Raw genomic sequence first — 22,311 nt, 5'->3', positions numbered from 1 at the left:
CGCATCGTTCATCCGATACTAAAAATTTTTTTCCAGGTTTTTGAGAAAAAAGTAACATGCTCAGTGAAGGCGTTTGTCAAGAACACTGTCAATGATTTAGACCTCTCAGAACTAAGCCGCAATCTGTCTACTCTGAGAACGAGAATCACTGAACATTATCATAGAATTGACAGTATCCTGAATCAGTTTGGTTCACTTCATGAAGAAAACTACGAAACTGCCAAAGGTGAGATTAAATTTGATTGGCATAGTTTCTCATAAAAACTTAAGTTGACTGAAATACGATATACCAGTTTCCAAGTAAAAATTTAGAAAGTTTTGATACTAGTAAATCTAGCTTAAATTCATGGTTCTTCGTATGAAGCTACGAACCATGGTAGTGTTCAGGAAAGCAAATTGTTAAATACAAATTTTCTCAGGACTGTACTCTGAACTCTCGTACCTGGAGAAGATAGACCTACCCAGAGACACTAATGTATATGGCAGACTTTGGACTGGTAGGATTCCTGGAGCAGAGGGTCAGTACCTGAAGATAATTAGTTGCCCAGATCCTCCATGTGGCTGCTCTACACAATGTCACTACTACAAGGTCTGTAGAAAATTGTTTGCGGTACTACTTAGGCGAAATTTAAATTTCCAAGTCTTAAAATGTCTCGGACTTTGCCTCCTTTTCTTGAGGTAATTGCTTCGTAGCGGGGAATTAACCCTTCTTAAATGGAGCCGGCTGGGAGAAACCTTCATGGTTCCTGTGGTGACTTGACCAAAGGCTGCTCTGTGCATATAAAATAAGCTCCTGTTCTGCTGGTAGAGATGTACTACATCTCTAAAGATAAAAGTATGCACTAAACCCATCCCCCTCTATGTTCAGTTATCTAATGTGATAGAGGTTTAAGACGTTCAGCCGAAGAATACAGCTGTCTCTTATCTTAGGCCTGTGTAGCAGGGACATTAACTAGTTTAACTGTTAAGTTTTATTGAAGCAGTATGCTACTCGTCTTATTCTTACCAATTAGTATTGAAGGGAATGGTTTTGTACCGCCAAAACTTTCATCACCTGGTGGCTGTCTACTGCGAGAAATATTACTTTGTGGTATAAACCTTGGTAATAAATACCGACAAATTGGTTAGAAAGACACGTAAGCAAACACTATGACATATAAATGTCAGTGTTTGCTTACGTCTCTTTCTAAACCATTACTTGATGTCACTCGTGTTTTCATGAATGGTTATAGTTTGCAACTGTTAAGCCTGTTTCTTTTACCCATTACTAGTTTAACCTTGTTAGTGCCTCGAGCACTTTCATTTTAAATTGGTGGTTTTGTTGATGGGCAAGTTGAGGTGGCAAGTCTGAAGGTTGGCACGATGGGATAGTAATGTTTTAGTCAACAGGTACTCTGCATTTTTCGGAACTAATACTTTCTCTACACAAATGGCACTAAAGAAATAGAAATGAGATACTAAAGTCCCAATACGACTCGATTTTCAGCGTGCCAAAAACCAGACTAAGGGTTGACAATGTAAATGGAGTCTTTGACACTCCCAAAATTGAGTAGTCTCAAAAATCTGATGTTATCCTAACACCATAAGACTTTAGAAAGGCAATAAATGATATGCCCGTGCACTATGCCCCAGGCCTAGATTCGTGGAACAATGTTCCTCCAGAACTGAAAGAAGCCTCCCCCCCCGTCACGCGTCTTCAGCATTCTATGGAGAGGGAGCATGGACACGGGTCATCCCACACTAAGAACAAGACATACCCTCCCCCCACACTACGAAGTGGCAGTAAAGCAATTGCAAAGACTAAACAGCACTAACATCCAATATCATAAAAATCTTCGAGTTCCAAGATCACCTACCTAGCGACCCATCAGTTACACAACCCAAGGTAACACGGGTTTAGAGCAGGTTGCTCCTGCCTGACCCAGCTACTGGACCACTGAGAAGGTCCTGGATCCTATAGAGGGTAAGCAAAATGCAGATGTAGTATACCTTATGCGACAAGTAACCAGTGTAATAGCGCACAAAATACGCGATAAAGGAATAAATTAAAGCTGGAAAATAGATCAATAACTTCCTAGCCACTAAGGTGGCTACAGTGAAAAGCTGTTCCACAAGGCACAGTACTCTCCCATCCTCGTGTCTTTCAAAGAGATGTATGCCATAACTCGGTGTGTTCCTTTGCAGATAACATGCTAATTGCCGTGAGTGACCTCCATCGAATACCACAAGAATCCTAGATGAATCTCAAAACTCCAGCCCAAATGAGCCACTTTAAACAATACTAAGTTCAGTGAGAAATTTCAACCACTCAGATATGGAAATTTGACAATAAAACTGTCAGTGTATGTATACGACAAATTCTAACCATACAAAAGAGCGAAAGTGATGTCAGAGGATCTCTCCTTCATAGACCACAACAATGTATTTACTTCGTCTGCTGGAGAAATGATAGGATGCATAATGAGAACCTTCAAAACTATGGAGGCCAAGCCACGATTCTCTCATCGGTCGTTCTTTCTAGGCTGGAATACTGCTGTACTCTAACTTCCCCCTATCCTCTTCAAGGGGGGCTCCTTGGCGTGGTGAAGAGGCTCTTGGTTTGAGGAATTAGACCTGTTGGTCTTCTTCCTCAGACCGAACCTAATTACCCCCCAATCTCCCCTCCCCTATCCCATCCTCCCCTTCCTCCCCTTTTTCCTTTCCTCCTCCTCCTCCCCACCCCTCCCTTTTGCCCTTCCTCTTTTTGGCCTTTGGGATTGCTCCCACAGGCGCGCTAGTTCCTAGGTAGGGGAAAGGATACCGGGGTCTATCCCATTCCGTTGAGGTTCTTGGCGGTGGCGTAGTTTGCCGTGGAATCTGGATCGCCTGGGGATGTCCCGATCCCTCTCCGGTATCCCGGAGTAGCTTTGGGTGTCTTTCGGGCGACGGGTGTATCTCTGGAAGCCACCTTTCGGATTCCGGGGGTGGTGGCCGAAGGAGGTATGCTTTGTGGCGGATATCCGGCCGCCCTCTCTTTTGTCCACCGAGGTAGCTCGGCAGATGTGAGGTTGCTATCCCGGATTGTTAGTTTACTAGCATGATGGGTAGGGTATGGCATGGGTTCCATGCTACATCTGCGCTACTTGCGGTGCTGAGGTCCTCTTGGGTGCGGAGGGAGATTTCTGGCCCTTTCATTCCTCCTAGGAACTATCCCTCCCCGGTCCCCCCTTTTTTTATTTTTTTTTTTTTTTTTTTTTTTTTTCTTTTCTTTTCTTCTTTCTTTTTTTTTTTCTTAAAAACAAAAAGAAAGAAGTAACCTAACCATGGCAGCCCTAGTCCATGAACCTACTACCCCCGGGCCCCTTCTTGATACCGCACCCCGTTCTGACCCCGCCTCGTCTTTGGACCACTCTTCAGACACTCCTCATGCCTCTGTACCTATTGCCGGTGCTGTTTCCTCACCCGCTTCAGGTACTGAGGCCTCGACTGACTCCTTTGATTTATCGGACCTTCGCTCTAATCTGACTATGCTTCCGGCCTCTCCCTCTACGGTGCGGCAATTTTCAAATCGCCGACCCGTTCCACGTCGGGCCAACTCTGGTCCCACGCCTAAATGCCAACGACAATTACCTGCTGATGATACTTCTCCACCTTCTCGTTCTTCTCAGAAACGATCGACACGTCCTTCACTACCTTTCCACGCTCAGTTTCAGACTGAACAATGGACTAAATTCTTCACTTTACGACCGACTTCCTCTACTGCCTATCTTTCTGACCACAGTATTGGCAAGGCACTCCTATGCCATGTTGGTAAAGATATTTCTTTTCATGCTCTTAAGAGCGGTACGCGCATCATTACCGTACAGAATGCTACCCAGGCTCATGAGCTCTCTCGTCTTTCCCATATCGATACTGTTCCTGTCACTCTTGAAAAACATCATTCCCTCAATTCTTGTAGTGGTACCGTCATTCTGCCCCATACCATAGTTCAACAAAATTTCCAGACATGTGGCACTGACATTCTTGAACAGCTGGAACTCCAAGATCTCCCAATCCTCAAGGTAGACACTTAGGTTCTTCCTGCCCGCGGGCGGAGACGATACCCTAGCAATGTGGCTCGTTTAACTTTTGACAGCCGAGAACTCCCATCCTCAGTTTATATAGCAGGACATCGGTTACAAGTTCGAAAGGTGATCCCTACACCACAACAGTGTAGAAATTGCTGGCGATTTGGCCATCCAGTGAAATATTGCAGATCTATCGCCGAATGCCCAGTCTGTGGTGCCGATGACCATTCTAATACGTCTTGCAATCGATCTCCCTCTTGCCTTAACTGTCATGAGGCTCACCCTTCGTACTCTCGCCGTTGTCAAGTCTATTTAAACGAGCGGGAAATCCGTTACCTCAAAGAGACAGAAGGTCTCCCTTATGCCATGGCAGTTTCTCATCTCCGCCTCCAAGGGAGACTCCCACGTGTTTCTTATTCCCGTGTTTCAAAACGTCCCCCCACTTCTGGTATCCCATCTTCTACACCCACCTCTGTGGTTACCTCTCCCATAGTCACTCCTGTATCTAATCCTTTTGCTGTCCTCGGCTCAGACGTCCCTACTTCAACGCCTCAGTCTGATCTCGCTTCTTCGAGTTCTCTCACAAGCCTCGGTATTGACGAGACCTCGTACGACACCTCCTCCCAATCGTCGCTCTACTTCTCAAAAGTCAAAAAAAGGTCCGTTAACACCTCCTACCCATCTTCCACCTCCTCATTTTACCCTCCCTGTCTCTTTCCCTGGTTCTCCCCTTTTCACTGGCTCAGTTACAAGTGTAGAGGTTCACCCTCCTCCTCGTACTGTACCTTCCTCCCCTGTTCCCTCCCAAGTTTCTTCCTCTTCTGCCACCTCCCAGGTTCCTGCCTCTTCTGTCCCCTGCCACGCTTCTCCAGTTCCCTCCACCCTTTCGCCCCCCCCCCCCTACCTTGGTACAGTCCAATACAGTTCCAATCTTTACTCATCCTCCCCCTACCATTTCCAATATTGTCTCCCATACGACGTCTCTGAATTCAGAAACACTTGAAGCAAACTCTGAATATATTGCAGAGACCAAACCATCAATGGACACTGATCCACCTTCCGCTCTTTCTCTCTCCTCTGCTCCATCTGCGCAACTCCTTTCTTCACAGCGCACCGTTCCTTCGCTGCTTGAACGTTTTCCACTGCCTCCTCATGTGGACTTTTCTAACCCCTCTAGTCCGTAGGAACCCTTACCTGCGGATTTCAAGTATCTTTATCATTGCCAATCATGGCCTATTTACAGTGGAATATACGCGGCCTCAGGGGTAATCGGGGTGAACTTCAGATGTTACTCTCCCAGTTTGCCCCTGTTGGTGTTTGCTTACAGGAACCAAAATTACACTCTGCTGTTATTTCTCCCATCTCAGGCTATAATTTATTGTATTCTTCAGATCCTTTTCCTGATGGGACCTTTAATGAAAGTGCCCTTCTTCTATGCACTGATATTCCGTACCATCAGCTATTTGTTCATACTTCGCTGCATTACACAGCAGCCCGTATCCACTTACATAGGTGGTATACGCTCTGTTCTTTATATCTCTCTCCTTCTCGGGCATTATCTATTCCGGATATTGCCTTCCTTGTTTCGTCATTACCGCCACCGATTCTGTTACTTGGTGATTTTAATGCCCACCATTTCCTCTGGGGGGGTCTCACTGTGATTCCCGTGGAATTCAGTTAGAGGCTTTTCTTGCCACCCACCCCCTCCATGTTTTAAATACAGGTACTCACACCCATTTTGATCCTTGGACTCATACTCTCTCTTGCATCGATCTCTCAGTCTGCTCTTCCTCAGCCGCATTAGACTTCACTTGGTCTGTTCTCCCGGACTTACATGACAGTGATCATTTCCCAATCATTCTTACTTCCCCTTCATATTCGCCACCTCTTCGCACCCCACGCTGGCAATTTAATCGGGCAAATTGGAACCTTTACTCACACCTAACTGTTTTTAAAGAGGTTCCTTCTTCGTCCTCCATCGATGAGCTTTTACACCTCTTCTCGTCCTCCGTTTTCACCGCAGCTTCTCATTCTATACCCCAAACTTCGGGCAGGCATTCTCAGAAATGCGTGCCTTGGTGGTCTCCTGCTTGTGCTCGTGCAGTACGTTTGAAACGCGCTGCATGGGGCAGGTACCGGTACAATAGAACCACAGAGAGGCTCCTTGATTTTAAACAGAAGCGTGCGATCGCTCGCCGTGTCATCCGTGATGCTAAACGCACTTGCTGGCGAGATTGTCTCCACCATCACCTCTGCTTCCTCTATGAGTGCAGTCTGGAAAAAAGTACGAAAACTGAGTGGTAAATATTCTCCTGACCCGGCTCCTGTTCTGCGGGTTGCCGGTGTTGATATAGCAAACCCACTAGATGTTGCCAATGAAATTGGCAATCATCTGGTCCGTATTTCTCAGGGACTCCATCTATGCCCCTCATTTCTTTCCTCAAAGTCTGCCAGAGAGTTAGCACCCTTGGACTTTTCTTCTCTCAGAGAAGAACAGTATAATGTGCCTTTTACACTTCAAGAACTGGAGGCAACACTCTCAGCTTGTCGATCATCGGCAGCTGGGCCCGACGACATTCATATTCGTATGCTACAACATTTACATCAGTCAGCCCTTGCAGTCCTATTACGCCTTTACAATCTTATTTGGTCACAAGGAGTTCTTCCACAGCTGTGGAAATCCGCCATTGTTCTCCCTTTCCGCAAACCAGGCACTACGGGACATGAAACCTCCCACTATCGTCCCATTGCTCTTACCAGTGCAGTTTGCAAAGTAATGGAACGCCTAGTAAATAGACGTTTAGTGTGGTATTTAGAGACACACAACAGTCTCTCCACTCGTCAATATGGCTTTCGTAAGGGACGTTCTACCATAGACCCCTTACTACGCTTGGATACGTATGTTCGTAATGCCTTTGCGAATAACCACTCAGTTATTGCCATATTTTTTGACCTTGAGAAGGCATATGACACAACTTGGAGGTATAATATTTTAGCCCAAGCCCACTCCTTAGGCCTTCGAGGCAATCTACCATCCTTCCTTAAGAACTTTTTAACTGACAGGCATTTCCGTGTTCGGGTTAATAATGTGCTCTCCCCGGACTTTATCCAAGCTGAAGGTGTCCCCCAGGGATGTGTTCTGAGCACAACACTTTTTCTCCTTGCTATTAATGATTTGGCCTCTAGTCTTCCATCAAATATTTGGTCATCACTCTATGTTGATGACTTCGCTATTGCCTGTGCAGGCGCTGACTGTCACCTCATTACAGTTTCTCTCCAACATGCAGTCGACCGTGTTTCCAATTGGGCCACCACACGTGGGTTTAAATTTTCCAGCACTAAAACCCACCAAATTACTTTCATTAGACGCTCTGTCATCTCCGATCATCCTTTGTACCTCTATGGCTCCCGTATCCCTGAACGTGATACAGTCAAGTTTCTGGGCCTCCTCTTTGATCGTAGGTTATCCTGGAAACCTCACATTACATCTCTGAAGGCAACTTGTCACAGCCGGCTGAACCTTCTTAAAACCCTTGCTCATCTTTCATGGGGAGCTGATCGTCGAACCCTCCTTCGCCTACATTCCACCCTTATTTTATCGAAACTTGATTATGGTGACCAGATCTATTCAGCGGCATCTCCTGCTACTCTCTCTAGCCTTAACCCCATTCATCACCAAGGATTACGTTTATGCCTTGGTGCTTTTCGCTCTTTCCCTGTCGAGAGCCTCTATGCAGAAGCAAACGTTCCATCCTTATCCGATCGCCATGATGCCCATTGTCTGCGCTACTATGTACGCTCTCATGATCTCCGCAATCCTTCCATTTATAGAATGGTCACAGATATTAGTAGACATTCTTTATTTGTTCGCCGCCCCTGTTTACTCCGTCCCTTCTCTCTTCGCCTTCATTCGCTCTTGTCTTCTCTTCAACTACCACCTTTCTATTTACATGTAGCATCTCACTTTTCCCTACCCCCCTGGGAAGTTCCAGCTGTTCGAGTCTGTTCTTTCTCCCTCCCTTGCTCGAAAACCCAACTGTCTACGGTCGCTTCCTGCTCTCTTTTTCTTGACCACTTTCACTCTCATTCTCATGCCATTGCTGTGTACACAGATGGCTCTAAGTCTTCTGACGGCGTAGGATTCGCAGCAGTGTTTCCGGACAGCGTCGTACAAGGGCATTTACTATCTTCGGCTAGTATTTTTACTGCTGAATTATATGCCATCCTTATAGCACTTATCCGTATTGCATCTATGCCTGTGTCATCATTTGTGGTTGTTTCAGACTCCCTTAGTGCTTTACAGGCTATACAAAAATTTGATACACCTCACCCCTTTGTCCTCCCTATCCAACTTTAGCTACGCCGCATCTTTACCAAGCATAAAGATATTGTTTTTTGTTGGGTCCCTGGTCATGTTGACATACAGGGTAATGAACAGGCAGACACTGCTGCGCGGTCAGCAGTACATGACCTACCAGTTTCATATAGAGGTATACCATTTACGGACTATTTTGCTGCAATAGCTATCCACCTTCACACCCGTTGGCAACGTTGGTCTACTATGCTCGGTAACGAACTTCAATCTATTAAACCGAGTATAGGTTACTGGCAGTCTTATCACCAGTGTCGAGGTGGGGAGACTACTCTCTCCCGTCTTCGCATTGGCCATACTCGTCTTACTCGTGGATATCTCGTGGAGAGGCGTCTTGCTCCTCTGTGAGAATTGCCAAGCTCCATTATCAGTCGGCCACATTCTGTTGGACTGCCCACTTTATCAACGAGCACGCAGAATTTACGTCTGTCGTCGTCTTCGCTCCGCTGCTCTCTTTACCTTCCATTCTCGCTGATGGACTCACCTTTCATCCAGACACTCTCATTGACTTTTCGACAACAACTGACTTGCTTCACAAATTCTGATACCTTCATCCCTTTCTACTTCAATCTCTTGCTACCCTCTACCCCCGTACTATCCCCTGCCCCGCTGTTTTCTGTAACCTGCTGATCACCCCTCCTCCCTTCTGCCATCCAATACCCTCGCTTCCTTCCCTACCCTGCAGCGCTGTATAGCCCTTGTGGCTTAGCGCTTCTTTTTGATTATAATAATGTGGTTCGTATGTTTGTGCGAGGCAAGCAGTAACAGCCTGGTTGATCAGACCCTGATCCACCACGAGGCCTAGTCTCGCTGGGCCGCGGGGGCGCAACCTCTGAAACCCTCTACGGGTAGACTTATAATTTGTGATAGCGGTGCCCCCACCACATAGCGAAGTGCTGAATTGATAACCTCTCTGAACAAAGTTTGGTGGCGGGCAGCCGGACCAGTTTGGTGGCGGGCAGCCGGACCAGTTTGGTGGCTCTTGCTGGCCCTCATAATGCCATTTCGCTGTCACTGTCCCAGTGACTTCCTGTATTTCTGCAGCTTTGATAGTTTTTGTAGGACAGTTTTCTTTTGATTATAATACAGTACAGGAAGATTAGTGTTGACAAGAGTCCCTCCATGACTCGCTGACTTTCTTCAGTTATCCTGATGAGTGATGAACAAAGTGAATGGAAAAAAATGCATGCGGTAAAAAAATGACCTAGACAGTGTATTGGAGTGACTTAATCACCGTGGGAGTGAGCATATAGTGTTTTACAGAGTGCCGAGCCTCAAGAAAGCAATAACCTCTATCTTGAAGCGAATACTGAGTATTCACTACGTTGATTACAAAAATTTAAGGAAAGGCACGACATTAAATAACTAAATCTTAGGTGTGATCTGTTGATCACGAAGCAGCATAGAAATTATGGTTAACAAAGGTAGTTGCTGATACTCGACCTTAGTCTGGACCTGCATTTGGTTTTCGTAACTTTCTTTTTTTTTGGGGGGGGGTCCCATCCCCGGACAATTTTATCGATGCAAATTTAAAAATGTCACAAAATCCGAAACACTTCCGGTCCAAAGCATTTCGGCAAGTTTGCTATATATACTTTTCCTCGGATTACCAGACTAGCCGACCCCTCGGTGATAAAGCATTGTTGCTGCCTTGCCAGAAACTACCTACTGTTCTAGAGGCATTGACTGGAGATTACCATAGACAAGCTTCTGTAACTCCGGTTTAGGCCAAAATCAAGGGTTTCAAGAGACTATAGCTTCACCCATTGTGGAGGATTCTGGCAAATCTGTCAACTGGAATCAAGAAATTGGTGTATGCGATGTTGGTATTATCCCCTCGCGGACTCTGGGAGGATGGTCTCTGAAAAGTTACAGCACTTCTCTCAGGCCTTAGGAATTAAATATAATTCAGTACTGGGCAGTCCGTGGCTTGGTTTATCATGAAAACAGCCCCGCTATGACTTAATGGATCTTAAAGTTGAGTAAACTGTCCAATGCTTCGCATAATGAAAGGAATTTACTTAGAATGCAATGGTTTTCGTAAACTGTAGCCATGCATAATTTTAAAACCATCCAGTGTGACATCAGTGTATGCTAAATTAAACCGTTTTGGTTTTATATTTGAGTCTTCAATGTAGTTTAATTCCGCAAATTCCTTTCAACAATTGATCCTTGGTGTGGCTTACTACGTCCTGGTGTCGCCAGACTTTTTCAGAATTTGAGTGGCTGACAAAATGGCGTTCTCAGCAAACTGAGATTTGGTAGATGTCTGCTCAGATTCCTCTACCTGGGCTAACAGACGATGTGATCATTGGCTCCTGTCTCTTCAATCCTCCCGGCCTCCTCCCACAGGGAGAAGTGGTCCTTTAGAGCAGAATTTTTAGAGATTATTAGCTTCATTACAGCCGTGGGTTCTATACAAGAGTAGAGGCTTCCTTGTATGTTAACAATTGCATTGCAATCTGCTCATTGGGGGGGGGGGCAGTCTGTAACAATGTAGGACAAAATCGCCGAACTGCTGTTTCTAACGTACTTCACTGTTAGACTGAGACTACTCTTTTTCTTTAGTAGATTGTCCTAGGTCATGTGCTGCTCGTGTGACCCTTCCCTTTGAGCAGCAAGTTAATTTTGGGCTGTTAGTCAATGGACAAGAGTAATCTAAAAGTATGTGGATTCTTTGATCCCCAGACACTTCCCGTTGTCCTTGCGAAGAGAAAGAGCTGCTTGATGGCACATGCTCCACATCAGATTCCCCGTTGTGCTTACTAAATCCTGTTACAAGGGTACCGCTTCGCAGGATTCATTCCTTGCCTCGTGTTAAGCCTCTGGTAAGTTGTCTCTGGATGTACAGTAAGACACCGGCCTTGAATGACTACAGTTTTCAGTACAAAACTGCTAGTGCTGTGGTCTGAGGCTGAGAACTCCAGGTTTGAACCTTTCTATGTTCGATGCTCAGACTCCTTTCACTTCTGGAATATAACAGTGAGTTTCCTGCCGGTACTAGGGTTAACTTAACGTCGAGTTCTTAAAGTAGCAATCGACCCATTCTCCCATCCCTTTATTTGACCTTCAGTGGGGAGAAGGATTCTTCCTTTTCCCTTTTCTCAACATACTCCTGCTACGCCTTGTGCTGCCATCAGTTTTGGAAATGGTTCCACTACCCAAACGAATAATGGTTTGTATACCACATCACGGCACATTAGGTGTTTCTAGTGGAGGAAATAATGCCAAGGGCCATATTTTGTGGCAATTGGTTGTTGCCGATGACCACCTCTACTAGATACGAGGCAAGTGCTCCATTAACTAGCTAACAGTACCAATCTATTAAATACTGCTAGTACCTCCTGTGCTTAGTCTAAATAGGCACTTTTATCTAACCTTGCTCTGTTCTGGGTGAGCGTTCCTGGACTATTCTGGGTAGGGCAAGGTGGTTTCCCCAAGTCTGCAGGCACTGCTCGTGTTGCTGCGGGAACTAGAGAATGGGTAGTGGCGTTCTTAGTCAATAGGGAGTCTCCCATTTATTTTCGTGCTTCTGCTCTGCTCATCCATAAAGTTTTCCGATGCACTAACCCTTCTGTTCCACTGGGAATACTCTTGATAATACCTCCCACTTCCCTCTGCACTTGCATGGTTTACAAGTTTCATGACAACCCAGAGATACTCGGGTTGCTGCCCACCCTGTTTGTCCCAGTTTCGGGCTTTCTCTATGTATGGAAATTTGTTGTATCTTAGTGTTAGGCATAATGTAGCAAATATCCAGTCTTCCCTGCACAGAAGATTGAAGTTTCTAGGAGCGAAGGAGAAGTAGAGGTTAAAGATGCTAAAAGTTTTCTAAATTAGACATAGCACATTAATGGTTTAGACATTCATTGAATTTCAAATTAATGACCCCCATTTTCTATATAAATTGTAAATTATTATTTTTTTTTTATCACACTGGCCGATTCCCACCAAGGCAGGGTGGCCCGAAAAAGAAAAACTTTCACCATCATTCACTCCATCACTGTCTTGCCAGAAGGGTGCTTTACACTACAGTTTTTAAACTGCAACATTAACACCCCTCCTTCAGAGTGCAGGCACTGTACTTCCCATCTCCAGGACTCAAGTCCGGCCTGCCGGTTTCCCTGAATCCCTTCATAAATGTTACTTTGCTCACACTCCAACAGCACGTCAAGTATTAAAAACCATTTGTCTCCATTCACTCCTATCAAACACGCTCACGCATGCCTGCTGGAAGTCCAAGCCCCTCGCACACAAAACCTCCTTTACCCCTCCCTCCAACCCTTCCTAGGCCGACCCCTACCCCGCCTTCCTTCCACTACAGACTGATACACTCTTGAAGTCATTCTGTTTCGCTCCATTCTCTCTACATGTCCGAACCACCTCAACAACCCTTCCTCAGCCCTCTGGACAACAGTTTTGGTAATCCCGCACCTCCTCCTAACTTCCAAACTACGAATTCTCTGCATTATATTCACACCACACATTGCCCTCAGACATGACATCTCCACTGCCTCCAGCCTTCTCCTCGCTGCAACATTCATCACCCACGCTTCACACCCATATAAGAGCGTTGGTAAAACTATACTCTCATACATTCCCCTCTTTGCCTCCAAGGACAAAGTTCTTTGTCTCCACAGACTCCTAAGTGCACCACTCACTCTTTTTCCCTCATCAATTCTATGATTCACCTCATCTTTCATAGACCCATCCGCTGACACGTCCACTCCCAAATATCTGAATACGTTCACCTCCTCCATACTCTCTCCCCTCCAATCTGATATTCAATCTTTCATCACCTAATCTTTTTATCCTCATAACCTTACTCTTTCCTGTATTCACCTTTAATTTTCTTCTTTTGCACACCCTACCAAATTCATCCACCAATCTCTGCAACTTCTCTTCAGAATCTCCCAAGAGCACAGTGTCATCAGCAAAGAGCAGCTGTGACAACTCCCACTTTGTGTGTGATTCTTTATCTTTTAACTCCACGCCTCTTGCCAAGACCCTCGCATTTACTTCTCTTACAACCCCATCTATAAATATATTAAACAACCACGGTGACATCACACATCCTTGTCTAAGGCCTACTTTTACTGGGAAAAAATTTCCCTCTTTCCTACATACTCTAACTTGAGCCTCACTATCCTCGTAAAAACTCTTCACTGCTTTCAGTAACCTACACCATACACTTGCAACATCTGCCACATTGCCCCCCTATCCACCCTGTCATACGCCTTTTCCAAATCCATAAATGCCACAAAGACCTCTTTAGCCTTATCTAAATACTGTTCACTTATGTTTCACTGTAAACACCTGGTCCACACACCCCCTACCTTTCCTAAAGCCTCCTTGTTCATCTGCTATCCTATTCTCCGTCTTACTCTTAATTCTTTCAATTATAACTCTACCATACACTTTACCAGGTACACTCAACAAGACTTATCCCCCTATAATTTTTGCACTTTTATCCCCTTTGCCTTTATACAAAGGAACTATGCATGCTCTCTGCCAATCCCTAGGTACCTTACCCTCTTCCATACATTTATTAAATAATTGCACCAACCACTCCAAAACTATATCCCCACCTGCTTTTAACATTTCTATCTTCTATCTTTATCCCATCAATCCCGGCTGCCTTACCCCCTTTCATTTTACCTACTGCCTCACGAACTTCCCCCACACTCACAACTGGCTCTTCCTCACTCCTACAAGATGTTATTCCTCCTTGCCCTATACACGAAATCACAGCTTCCCTATCTTCATCAACATTTAACAATTCCTCAAAATATTCCTTCCATCTTCCCAATACCTCTAACTCTCCATTTAATAACTCTCCTCTCCTATTTTTAACTGACAAATCCATTTGTTCTCTAGGCTTTCTTAACTTGTTAATCTCGCTCCAAAACTTTTTCTTATTTTCAACAAAATTTGTTGATAACATCTCACCCACTCTCTCATTTGCTCTCTTTTTACATTGCTTCACCACTCTCTTAATTTCTCTCTTTTTCTCCATATACTCTTCCCTCCTTGCATCACTTCTACTTTGTAAAAACTTCTCATATGCTAACTTTTTCTCCCTTACTACTCTTTACATCATCATTCCACCAATCGCTCCTCTTCCCTCCTGCACCCACTTTCCTGTAACCACAAACTTCTGCTGAACACTCTAACACTACATTTTTAAACCTACCCCATACCTCTTCGACCCCATTGCCTATGCTCTCATTAGCCCATCTATCCTCCAATAGCTGTTTATATCTTACCCTAACTGCCTCCTCTTTTAGTTTATAAACCTTTACCTCTCTCTTCCCTGATGCTTCTATTCTCCTTGTATCCCATCTACCTTTTACTCTCAGTGTAGCTACAACTAGAAAGTGATCTGATATATGTGGCCCCTCTATAAACATGTACATCCTGAAGTCTACTCAACAGTCTTTTATCTACCAATACATAATCCAACAAACTACTGTCATTTCGCCCTACATCATATCGTGTATACTTATTTATCCTCTTTTTCTTAAAATATGTATTACCTATAACTAAACCCCTTTCTATACAAAGTTCAATCAAAGGGCTCCCATTATCATTTACACCTGGCACCCCAAACTTACCTACCACACCCTCTCTAAAAGTTTCTCCTACTTTAGCATTCAAGTCCCCTACCACAATTACTCTCACTTGGTTCAAAGGCTCCTATACATTCACTTAACATCTCCCAAAATCTCTCTCTCTCCTCTGCATTCCTCTCTTCTCCAGGTGCATACACGCTTATTATGACCCACTTCTCGCATCCAACCTTTACTTTAATCCACATAATTCTTGAATTTACACATTCATATTCTCTTTTCTCCTTCCATAACTGATCATTTAACATTACTGCTACCCCTTCCTTTGCTCTAACTCTCTCAGATACTCCAGATTTAATCCCATTTATTTCCCCCCACTGAAACTCTCCTACCCCCTTCAGCTTTGTTTCGCTTAGGGCCAGGACATCCAACTTCTTTTCATTCATATCAGCAATCATCTGTTTCTTGTCATCCGCACTACATCCACGCACATTTAAGCAACCCAGTTTTATAAAGTTTTTCTTTTTTTTAGTAATTGTATACAGGAGAAGGGGTTACTAGCCCATTGCTCCCGGCATTTTAGTCGCCTCATACGACACGCATGGCTTACGGAGGAAAGATTCTTTTCCACTTCCCCATGGACAATAGAAGAAATAAAAAAGAACAAGAGCTATTTAGAAAAAGGAGAAAAACCTAGATGTATGTATATATATATATGCATGTGCGTGTCTATGAAGTGTGACCAAAGTGTAAGGAGTAGCAAGATATCCCTGTTATCTTAGCGTGTTTGAGACAGAAAAAGAAACCAGCAATCCTACCATCATGCAAAACAGTTACAGGTTTTTGTTTCAGTCATCTGGCAGGACGGTAGTACTTCCCTGGGTGGTTGCTGTCTACCAACCTACTACCTACAAATTGTAAATATAACCTTTAACTTAATACCAAAGCAATGATGCATTTCCACAGGTGATGCCAGACACAAGACTGGAAGCAGTCGCTCAAGTTGGACTAAGAATCGATATTATAAATTACCCCTTGAATGACGAGCACTTCGTGGCTATTTATTCACAGTAAGTATCATCTTTTTCCTATAAACAAATTTTAACTATAATAGCCACAAATGAAAATTAACTACTTTTCCAGTGGTGCCCCTCTGAGATACGTCCCTAATATGGCTTTTCACTTCATAGATGTGAAACTGGCATACCAAAAACAAAAGTGGATATGTATTATGCAAACAGCCCACCCATTGCTTCGTATGAAACTGAAGGCATGGTGTCAGACACTGGCCTGTTTGTCTCTAGTGGGATTAACTACTTGGTCGTCATGCTGCATGTTCTTGAAGGTAAGAACTCCGTAAGTAACCTAAAATGAACTAAAATTAACTAGTAAATATTCTTTAATTATTCCCATATTTACAGGAATGGATCGCACCCAAAACTCGTTGACAATTGTGCTGAAGCTCGATGAAGGTGGTGAGAAAATTACACAAACATGGAGCATAAAATCTGCCAAGGAAGCTGTTGACATTGACTTGGCTTTTGTAAGTAATTTAATTTTTAAACCTGTTCACCCTTGAGGTTTGACTCGTTATTCCTATCTTCAATCTGCATTTTAAATTGGCTAATATAACATGCTGTATGCCTAGAATGGGTTACAGGGGTCAATGCTCCCACGTCCAGGTCTGTGACCAGGCCTCGCGGAGGATCAGGGCCTGATCAACCAGGCTGCTACTGCTGGCTGCACACACACATGAACCACAGCCCAGCTAGCAGGTACTGAATTCAGGTGCCTGTCCAGCGCCTTGAAGACAGCAAAGGGTCTCACAAAGGCGTTTTATTAGGGGGGGAGGATATGATTGAGGTATATAAATGGAAAACTCGAATTTATAAAGGTATGTAAACAGCTTGCTAAAAATATCTAGCATACAGGACTCTCAGGAATGGTTGATAGCTGGAAAAAATTCAGATTCAAGGAAGGATACAGGAAAGGACTGGTTTGGTAATAGTTGTGGATGAGTGGAACAAACTTCATAGTAGTCATAGAAGGAAGGAAGACGCGGTGCTTTGGCTTTTCTGATAAACAGGATGGGAGAGTATTGTGCCTTGAACAGCTTTGTTACTGTAGCGGCCTCTGAATTTAGTTTACTATTAGTTATATTTGTTGGGAAGTTAGATCCATCTACCAATTTTTCCTGTTTTATTACTCATATTATTATATAACTTTCGACAAGTGCGATTATTTTGTCTATAGTAAATCCGTTTTTTCTCCTCCATAGCATCAGACTATGTAATAGTGGTCCAGTAACTGGGACATGCAGGAGGAACCTGCTTTAAACCCGTCCTGCCCAGAGTTGTGTAACTGATGGGTATCCAAGGGCATTGCTATCTTGTTTCTAAGATCTTTCAAAAGATTTTGATGCTGGTGGAACTTTAGTGCTATCTTTGTAATTCTTTGGATTTTACTGCCACCTTTGTGGAGTGGGGATATATTTTTAGTGACTGGTATGGCTCGCGAGGCCATGATCACTCCATAGAATGCTAAAGGCAGTTCTTAATGAACATTGTTCATCAAAATAACCAAGAAAATTGTATACCTATATTAAGCATTGGAGTACACAAAGAACACTTGCAATATGCGAGATTTCACAAATAGCAAATACACTTCAATGGATTGGGACAAGTTTGTTCTATTAGAGGTATGATCTTGCCTGGATGGGACCACGACCAGTCCCAGAACAGGTCTTTGCTTATGTTTATGTAGGTTCATCAGCCTGCAGCTTTCATAGGGACCATAACAGTGTACTCTGCTTATCTTGTATTACTGATATACAGTCTGCTGTGTTGCTCTGGTAGGAAGAAACTTGAAGTGCACGTATTTGACACTGATCCCTTCACTGTTTACAAGTGTAAATTTATCTTATCTTAGTACATTTAAAAAGACTTTATGCGCTTAAATTTGGAAGTTTTTTTTTGTTTCAAGAAAAATATCTACATTTTTTTTCTCGTACTGTAAAAGGCTACCAAAATGTTGCTTATTGCCTGCCATTTTATAAATATATGAAAGTTCTTGATCCCTAGGTTTTGCGCCACCCAGGGGTCACGCTAGTTCCCCCACGCACTGAATGACTAGTTTGCTCTTTCCCTATGACGAATTAAGTCTACAATTTTACTATGCTTGTGGCACTGAAAATTTTGTAAATAGGACTTTTGACACGTAAAATCTTTTAAAGTGTTAAATTCCCTAGCAGTAGAAAGGCTTAAATGAACCTTATAGGACCAAATTGCTGACAGTAACTATCTTGTAGATCAGCGCTTTCTCCGGAAATGTCATGTGACCTTCCATGGTACACTAAAGTGCTTGATGCTCTAGTCTAGTAGTTACTCTTACCATGGGTTGTTAACCCCCCCCCCCCATGCACTGGTTTTACAAGAGCTCTTAATTGCAAAACATTGTTTTGGAAAATCGTGCCGTTTTCAAAAGTGATCAGTCGGTTGCCCAGCATCTTCATTCTAAATTTGTGTATTAGATTGTAATAGTTGCTTCTTGCAGACTGACAACACCTGGTTCCTGTTTGTTGCAAATACTTACGATCCTGACGACACCATTGCTCCTTACACTACCACCTCACAACTCTTCACTTGGAGCCACTCCACTCAAATGGTAATTATCAGCTGCGCTTCATTAATTTATCTTTAAGCAACAATAAAGTGTAAATATACATATCTAATTTTCTTGGCTAGTTCACCATGGTGGCAGAGTACGTGGCGGATCACACATCGTCTGTCAGCTTCCTGCAGACAGTCTCGCCTCTTGAAGAAACCTTATTTACTCTGGCACAGCTTAAGCTGGCAGATTCTCCAGCGTTCAGAGACTGCCTGAAATACACTACAAAAGTTCTAGTAAGTACATTCTTAAATGTAGTGTAAGTAAATTTGAAACTTGATAAACTTATCAGTAAATGCCCTAGAGGGCAGAGCAGAAAAAATTGAATGAGATTCATAATCGTAAGAATACCGTCGGCAATAAATTTTCAAACTTTAGCACTGGTAATTACAGGCATTACATTTGTTCTGCAGGTGTTCCGGTATAACATGAACACCAGGAATTTTGAAGCATACCAGTCACTTGCTGCATATGGTGTGGTAGATCAGGCTGTGTTGCATGTAGACGACACGCTTTATCTACTACTATTGTCTAATTATGAAGACAGTCTATATGTTTATGAATATCTTCACCGTGAGGTAAGCGGATAAAATGCGGTATTATAATTTTAGTATTTAAGACTATTTTGACCAAAGTAAAAAAAAAAAAAAAAAAAAAAGCAAGGTAAAAATTTATTGTATCAAAATATGCCAATTTTAACTTTTTGAATTTTTAAGTATTTTCTAAACCGAAGTTTCCTCTTATTTACAGTTTAATGTAAAGTTTGTTATTTTCAACTTTTGGGAGGGAGAGATATGCATTAAAATTATGCAAGACCAATATAATATGTACTAGCTGTAAACCTCTAGGTTTCCCTTAAACAATTTTCACTTCTAGGGCTTCATCCTACTCTACAAAATTCGTGTAAAGGATCCCTACTCTGTGCTTATTATGGAAGTGGAGAGACAAACATTCGTAGTAGTGTCAACAAGTCGTGGTCTTGAGAGATTCAAAGTCCACCTGAAGGGCGTATCTCCTGACTTGTTGCTGTAGAATTTGAAAAGTTTCGCTTAAACTTTTTGTGGCAATCTGATAAATTTTTAATAAATATGTATGAACTCGTTTTTTTTTTTTTTAAATGTCCTTCAGTAAAGTAGCTAATTTTTGTGAAAACAATGTCTATGAACTGGCAGGTCAGACCTACACGAAATTAATTTGTGAACGTACTTTAACTTTGAAAATGTGATATAGTACTTTAAAGATGGTTCTTTTTTTTCCGAAATACTAGAACCCATGCTCTGCCTTTATACTGGTTCACCTCGTCCCCAAAAATATACCTAGATTAACTCTGTAAAGAGCTACTCTAGTAAACAGTTTGAGGGAAGATAATCTGTCTTCAAGGTAAACCAAACTGGGAGTGTCTTAAACCCATGGTAGTACTATCTCAGAACTCTACCTATTGTGCTAACCACTAGGCTAATTAAATTTATCAAAACAAGTGTATTTATGTACACCAAAAGTTTGGCATGGGGTTGACAATAAATGCAGGTTTTAACAAATAAATCTTGCAAGCATAGACGTGGTATGCTCTGGTCTCTTCAAAACCATCATAACTCTATTGTAATAACCCCTCAGGGAAGGTTCCTTGATGGTGGCGGGCTCTTGATTTAGGGAATTGGATTGTGCTCCAGTTCCCCGAATTAAGTTAGGTGTAATCAACGTAGTTTCCTGTTGTCGAGGAGCATCAGTTTGCATACAGCGCGTACACAGATGTTAAGGAAAAGTTGCTCGTATATCCTTTCTATCGTTACGGAGGTTTGAAGGCCCCAATCAATCCAAAATGTCGTGGAAACCCCGTAGTTTGCCTTGCAGTACCCACATGGGCTTCTCTTCCAAGAATTACGTGTAAATAGATACAAATCTAAGAGTCGGGCATTTATATGCAGGTCCTTTTTGAAGGAACATTTTGCTTGGAAATCAATCCATCTATGGAAGTTTGCATGTCCGTTTTGACCAGCACGACGTCAATTTCAATTTTAGCTACGTTATGGCTAGTGTATCATAAACTTGTAGCATTACTCACGAATTCGTAATGAAACTATTGCAAAGAAACTACTATCCCTCTCACACAGTATTTTCTATCTCATCCCAGGAACTTCTTGCATCCTGTGAGGAAAGGCGACAGAAGTACGAGTCCCCTCGTATCTGAAGGGGATAAATTCCCCAACCTATCTTGGATACCCGAAACCGCTGATAGTAGCGAACCAATATATATAGTCAATAGTCTTTCGTTGACATGCATACCTATGATAGATAAATTGATGAATTAGGCACTAAGTTGAGAATTATCACTTGTTCAGTGATGGGCAGTACTTGACGGCGTCTTAGTGTTGGAACAACGTCACCAACACTACTTTTGTGGTCATTATTAAGCAAAATTAAGGGTTATTTTTTGTACCACAGTAAACCGCAGATAATTCACAGAAAACTGAATTCACAGGTACTGTGCATCACCTTCGATAAATTCGGTAGAGCGAGCGAGATCGCTAATATTAATTAGTTGAAGTATCTTTTTTGCGAAACTTTTCGCTTACAGACTTCAGTTAAATAGAGGAGTCAGCAGAAGCAGTAGTCGACTAACTGAGCCTACTGTGAAGGCAGAAACTTTCGCAATAAATTTACGTAACTGCACTTGTTGCCCAAAATAATTATGTAGAGCAAACTGGGGGAAGGGGGGGAGGAGGCTCCCCAATTGTCTGAAACAAATTATATATACATATACCAATAACACTGCACTATCCAAGGACTCGAACCCATGCTGCTTTGGCCTGCCTCATGGTGGGCGAAAACACATGACGCCCTAATCCACTGGACCATACGATCCTTACAAGTAGGGCATCCAGCGGAACTGGATGTTGTACTCGCTACCCAAGGACACACGGTGTGGATGACTCTAAGCTAATTTCATTCTTCTCCGTTTGGTGTACTAGTTCAACGAGCAGTATTTTATATTGTGAACACGAACGAGTGATATTGATCAATAAAACTGCACTAGCCAAGGATTCGAACCCATGCTGCTTTGGCCTTTGGGTAGGGAGTACAACATCCAGTTCCGCTGGATTCCCTAATTGTAAGGATCGTATGGTCCAGTGGATTAGGGAGTCGTGTGTTTTCGCCCACCATGAGGCAGGCCAAAGCAGCATGGGTTAGAGTCCTTGGCCTCTTCAAGGGGGGGCTCCTTGGCGTGGTGAAGAGGCTCTTGGTCTGAGGAAATAGCCCTGTCGGCCTTCTTCCTCAGACCGAACCTAATTACCCCCCATTCTCCCCTCCCTTATCCCATCCTCCCCATCCTCCCCTTTTTCCATTCCTCCTCCTCCTCACCCCTCCCTTTTGCCCTTCCTCTTTTTGGCCTTTGGGATTTCTCCCACAGGCACGCTAGTTCCTAGGTAGGGGAAAGGACACCGGGGTCCATCCCATTCCATTGAGGTTCTTGGCGGTGGCGTAGTTTGCCGTGGAATCTGGATTGCCTGGGGATGTCCCGATCCCTCTCCGGTATCACGGAGTAGCTTTGGGTGTCTTTCGGGCGACGGGTGCATCTCTGGAAGCCACCTTTCGGATTCCGGGGATGGTGGCCGAAGGAGGTATGCTTTGTGGCGGACATCCGGCCACCCTCTCTTTT

The 22,311-nt window shown here is 43.4% G+C and overlaps 1 protein-coding gene across 1 annotated transcript in view; it reads left to right on the top strand.

The window, feature by feature from the left end:
* The window catches only part of LOC128690173 (uncharacterized), a 94,113-nt gene extending 74,359 nt beyond the window's left edge, over positions 1 to 19,754 (top strand). The window contains exons 33-41 of the mRNA XM_070090433.1: positions 37 to 226; positions 420 to 589; positions 15,954 to 16,057; positions 16,178 to 16,332; positions 16,409 to 16,530; positions 18,540 to 18,650; positions 18,731 to 18,889; positions 19,067 to 19,231; positions 19,530 to 19,754. Of these exons, the coding sequence (XP_069946534.1) occupies positions 37 to 226; positions 420 to 589; positions 15,954 to 16,057; positions 16,178 to 16,332; positions 16,409 to 16,530; positions 18,540 to 18,650; positions 18,731 to 18,889; positions 19,067 to 19,231; positions 19,530 to 19,685 (1,332 nt within the window). The 3' untranslated portion in view covers positions 19,686 to 19,754. The remainder of the gene's footprint in view (positions 1 to 36; positions 227 to 419; positions 590 to 15,953; positions 16,058 to 16,177; positions 16,333 to 16,408; positions 16,531 to 18,539; positions 18,651 to 18,730; positions 18,890 to 19,066; positions 19,232 to 19,529) is intronic.
* The last annotated feature ends 2,557 nt before the right edge of the window (positions 19,755 to 22,311 follow it).

The sequence above is a fragment of the Cherax quadricarinatus genome, chromosome 32 (assembly GCF_038502225.1).
Source record: "Cherax quadricarinatus isolate ZL_2023a chromosome 32, ASM3850222v1, whole genome shotgun sequence".
In the NCBI taxonomy this organism is placed as follows: domain Eukaryota; kingdom Metazoa; phylum Arthropoda; class Malacostraca; order Decapoda; family Parastacidae; genus Cherax; species Cherax quadricarinatus.
The sequence above is the reverse complement of the archived record's forward strand: the minus strand, read 5'-3'. Positions and strand labels throughout refer to the sequence as shown.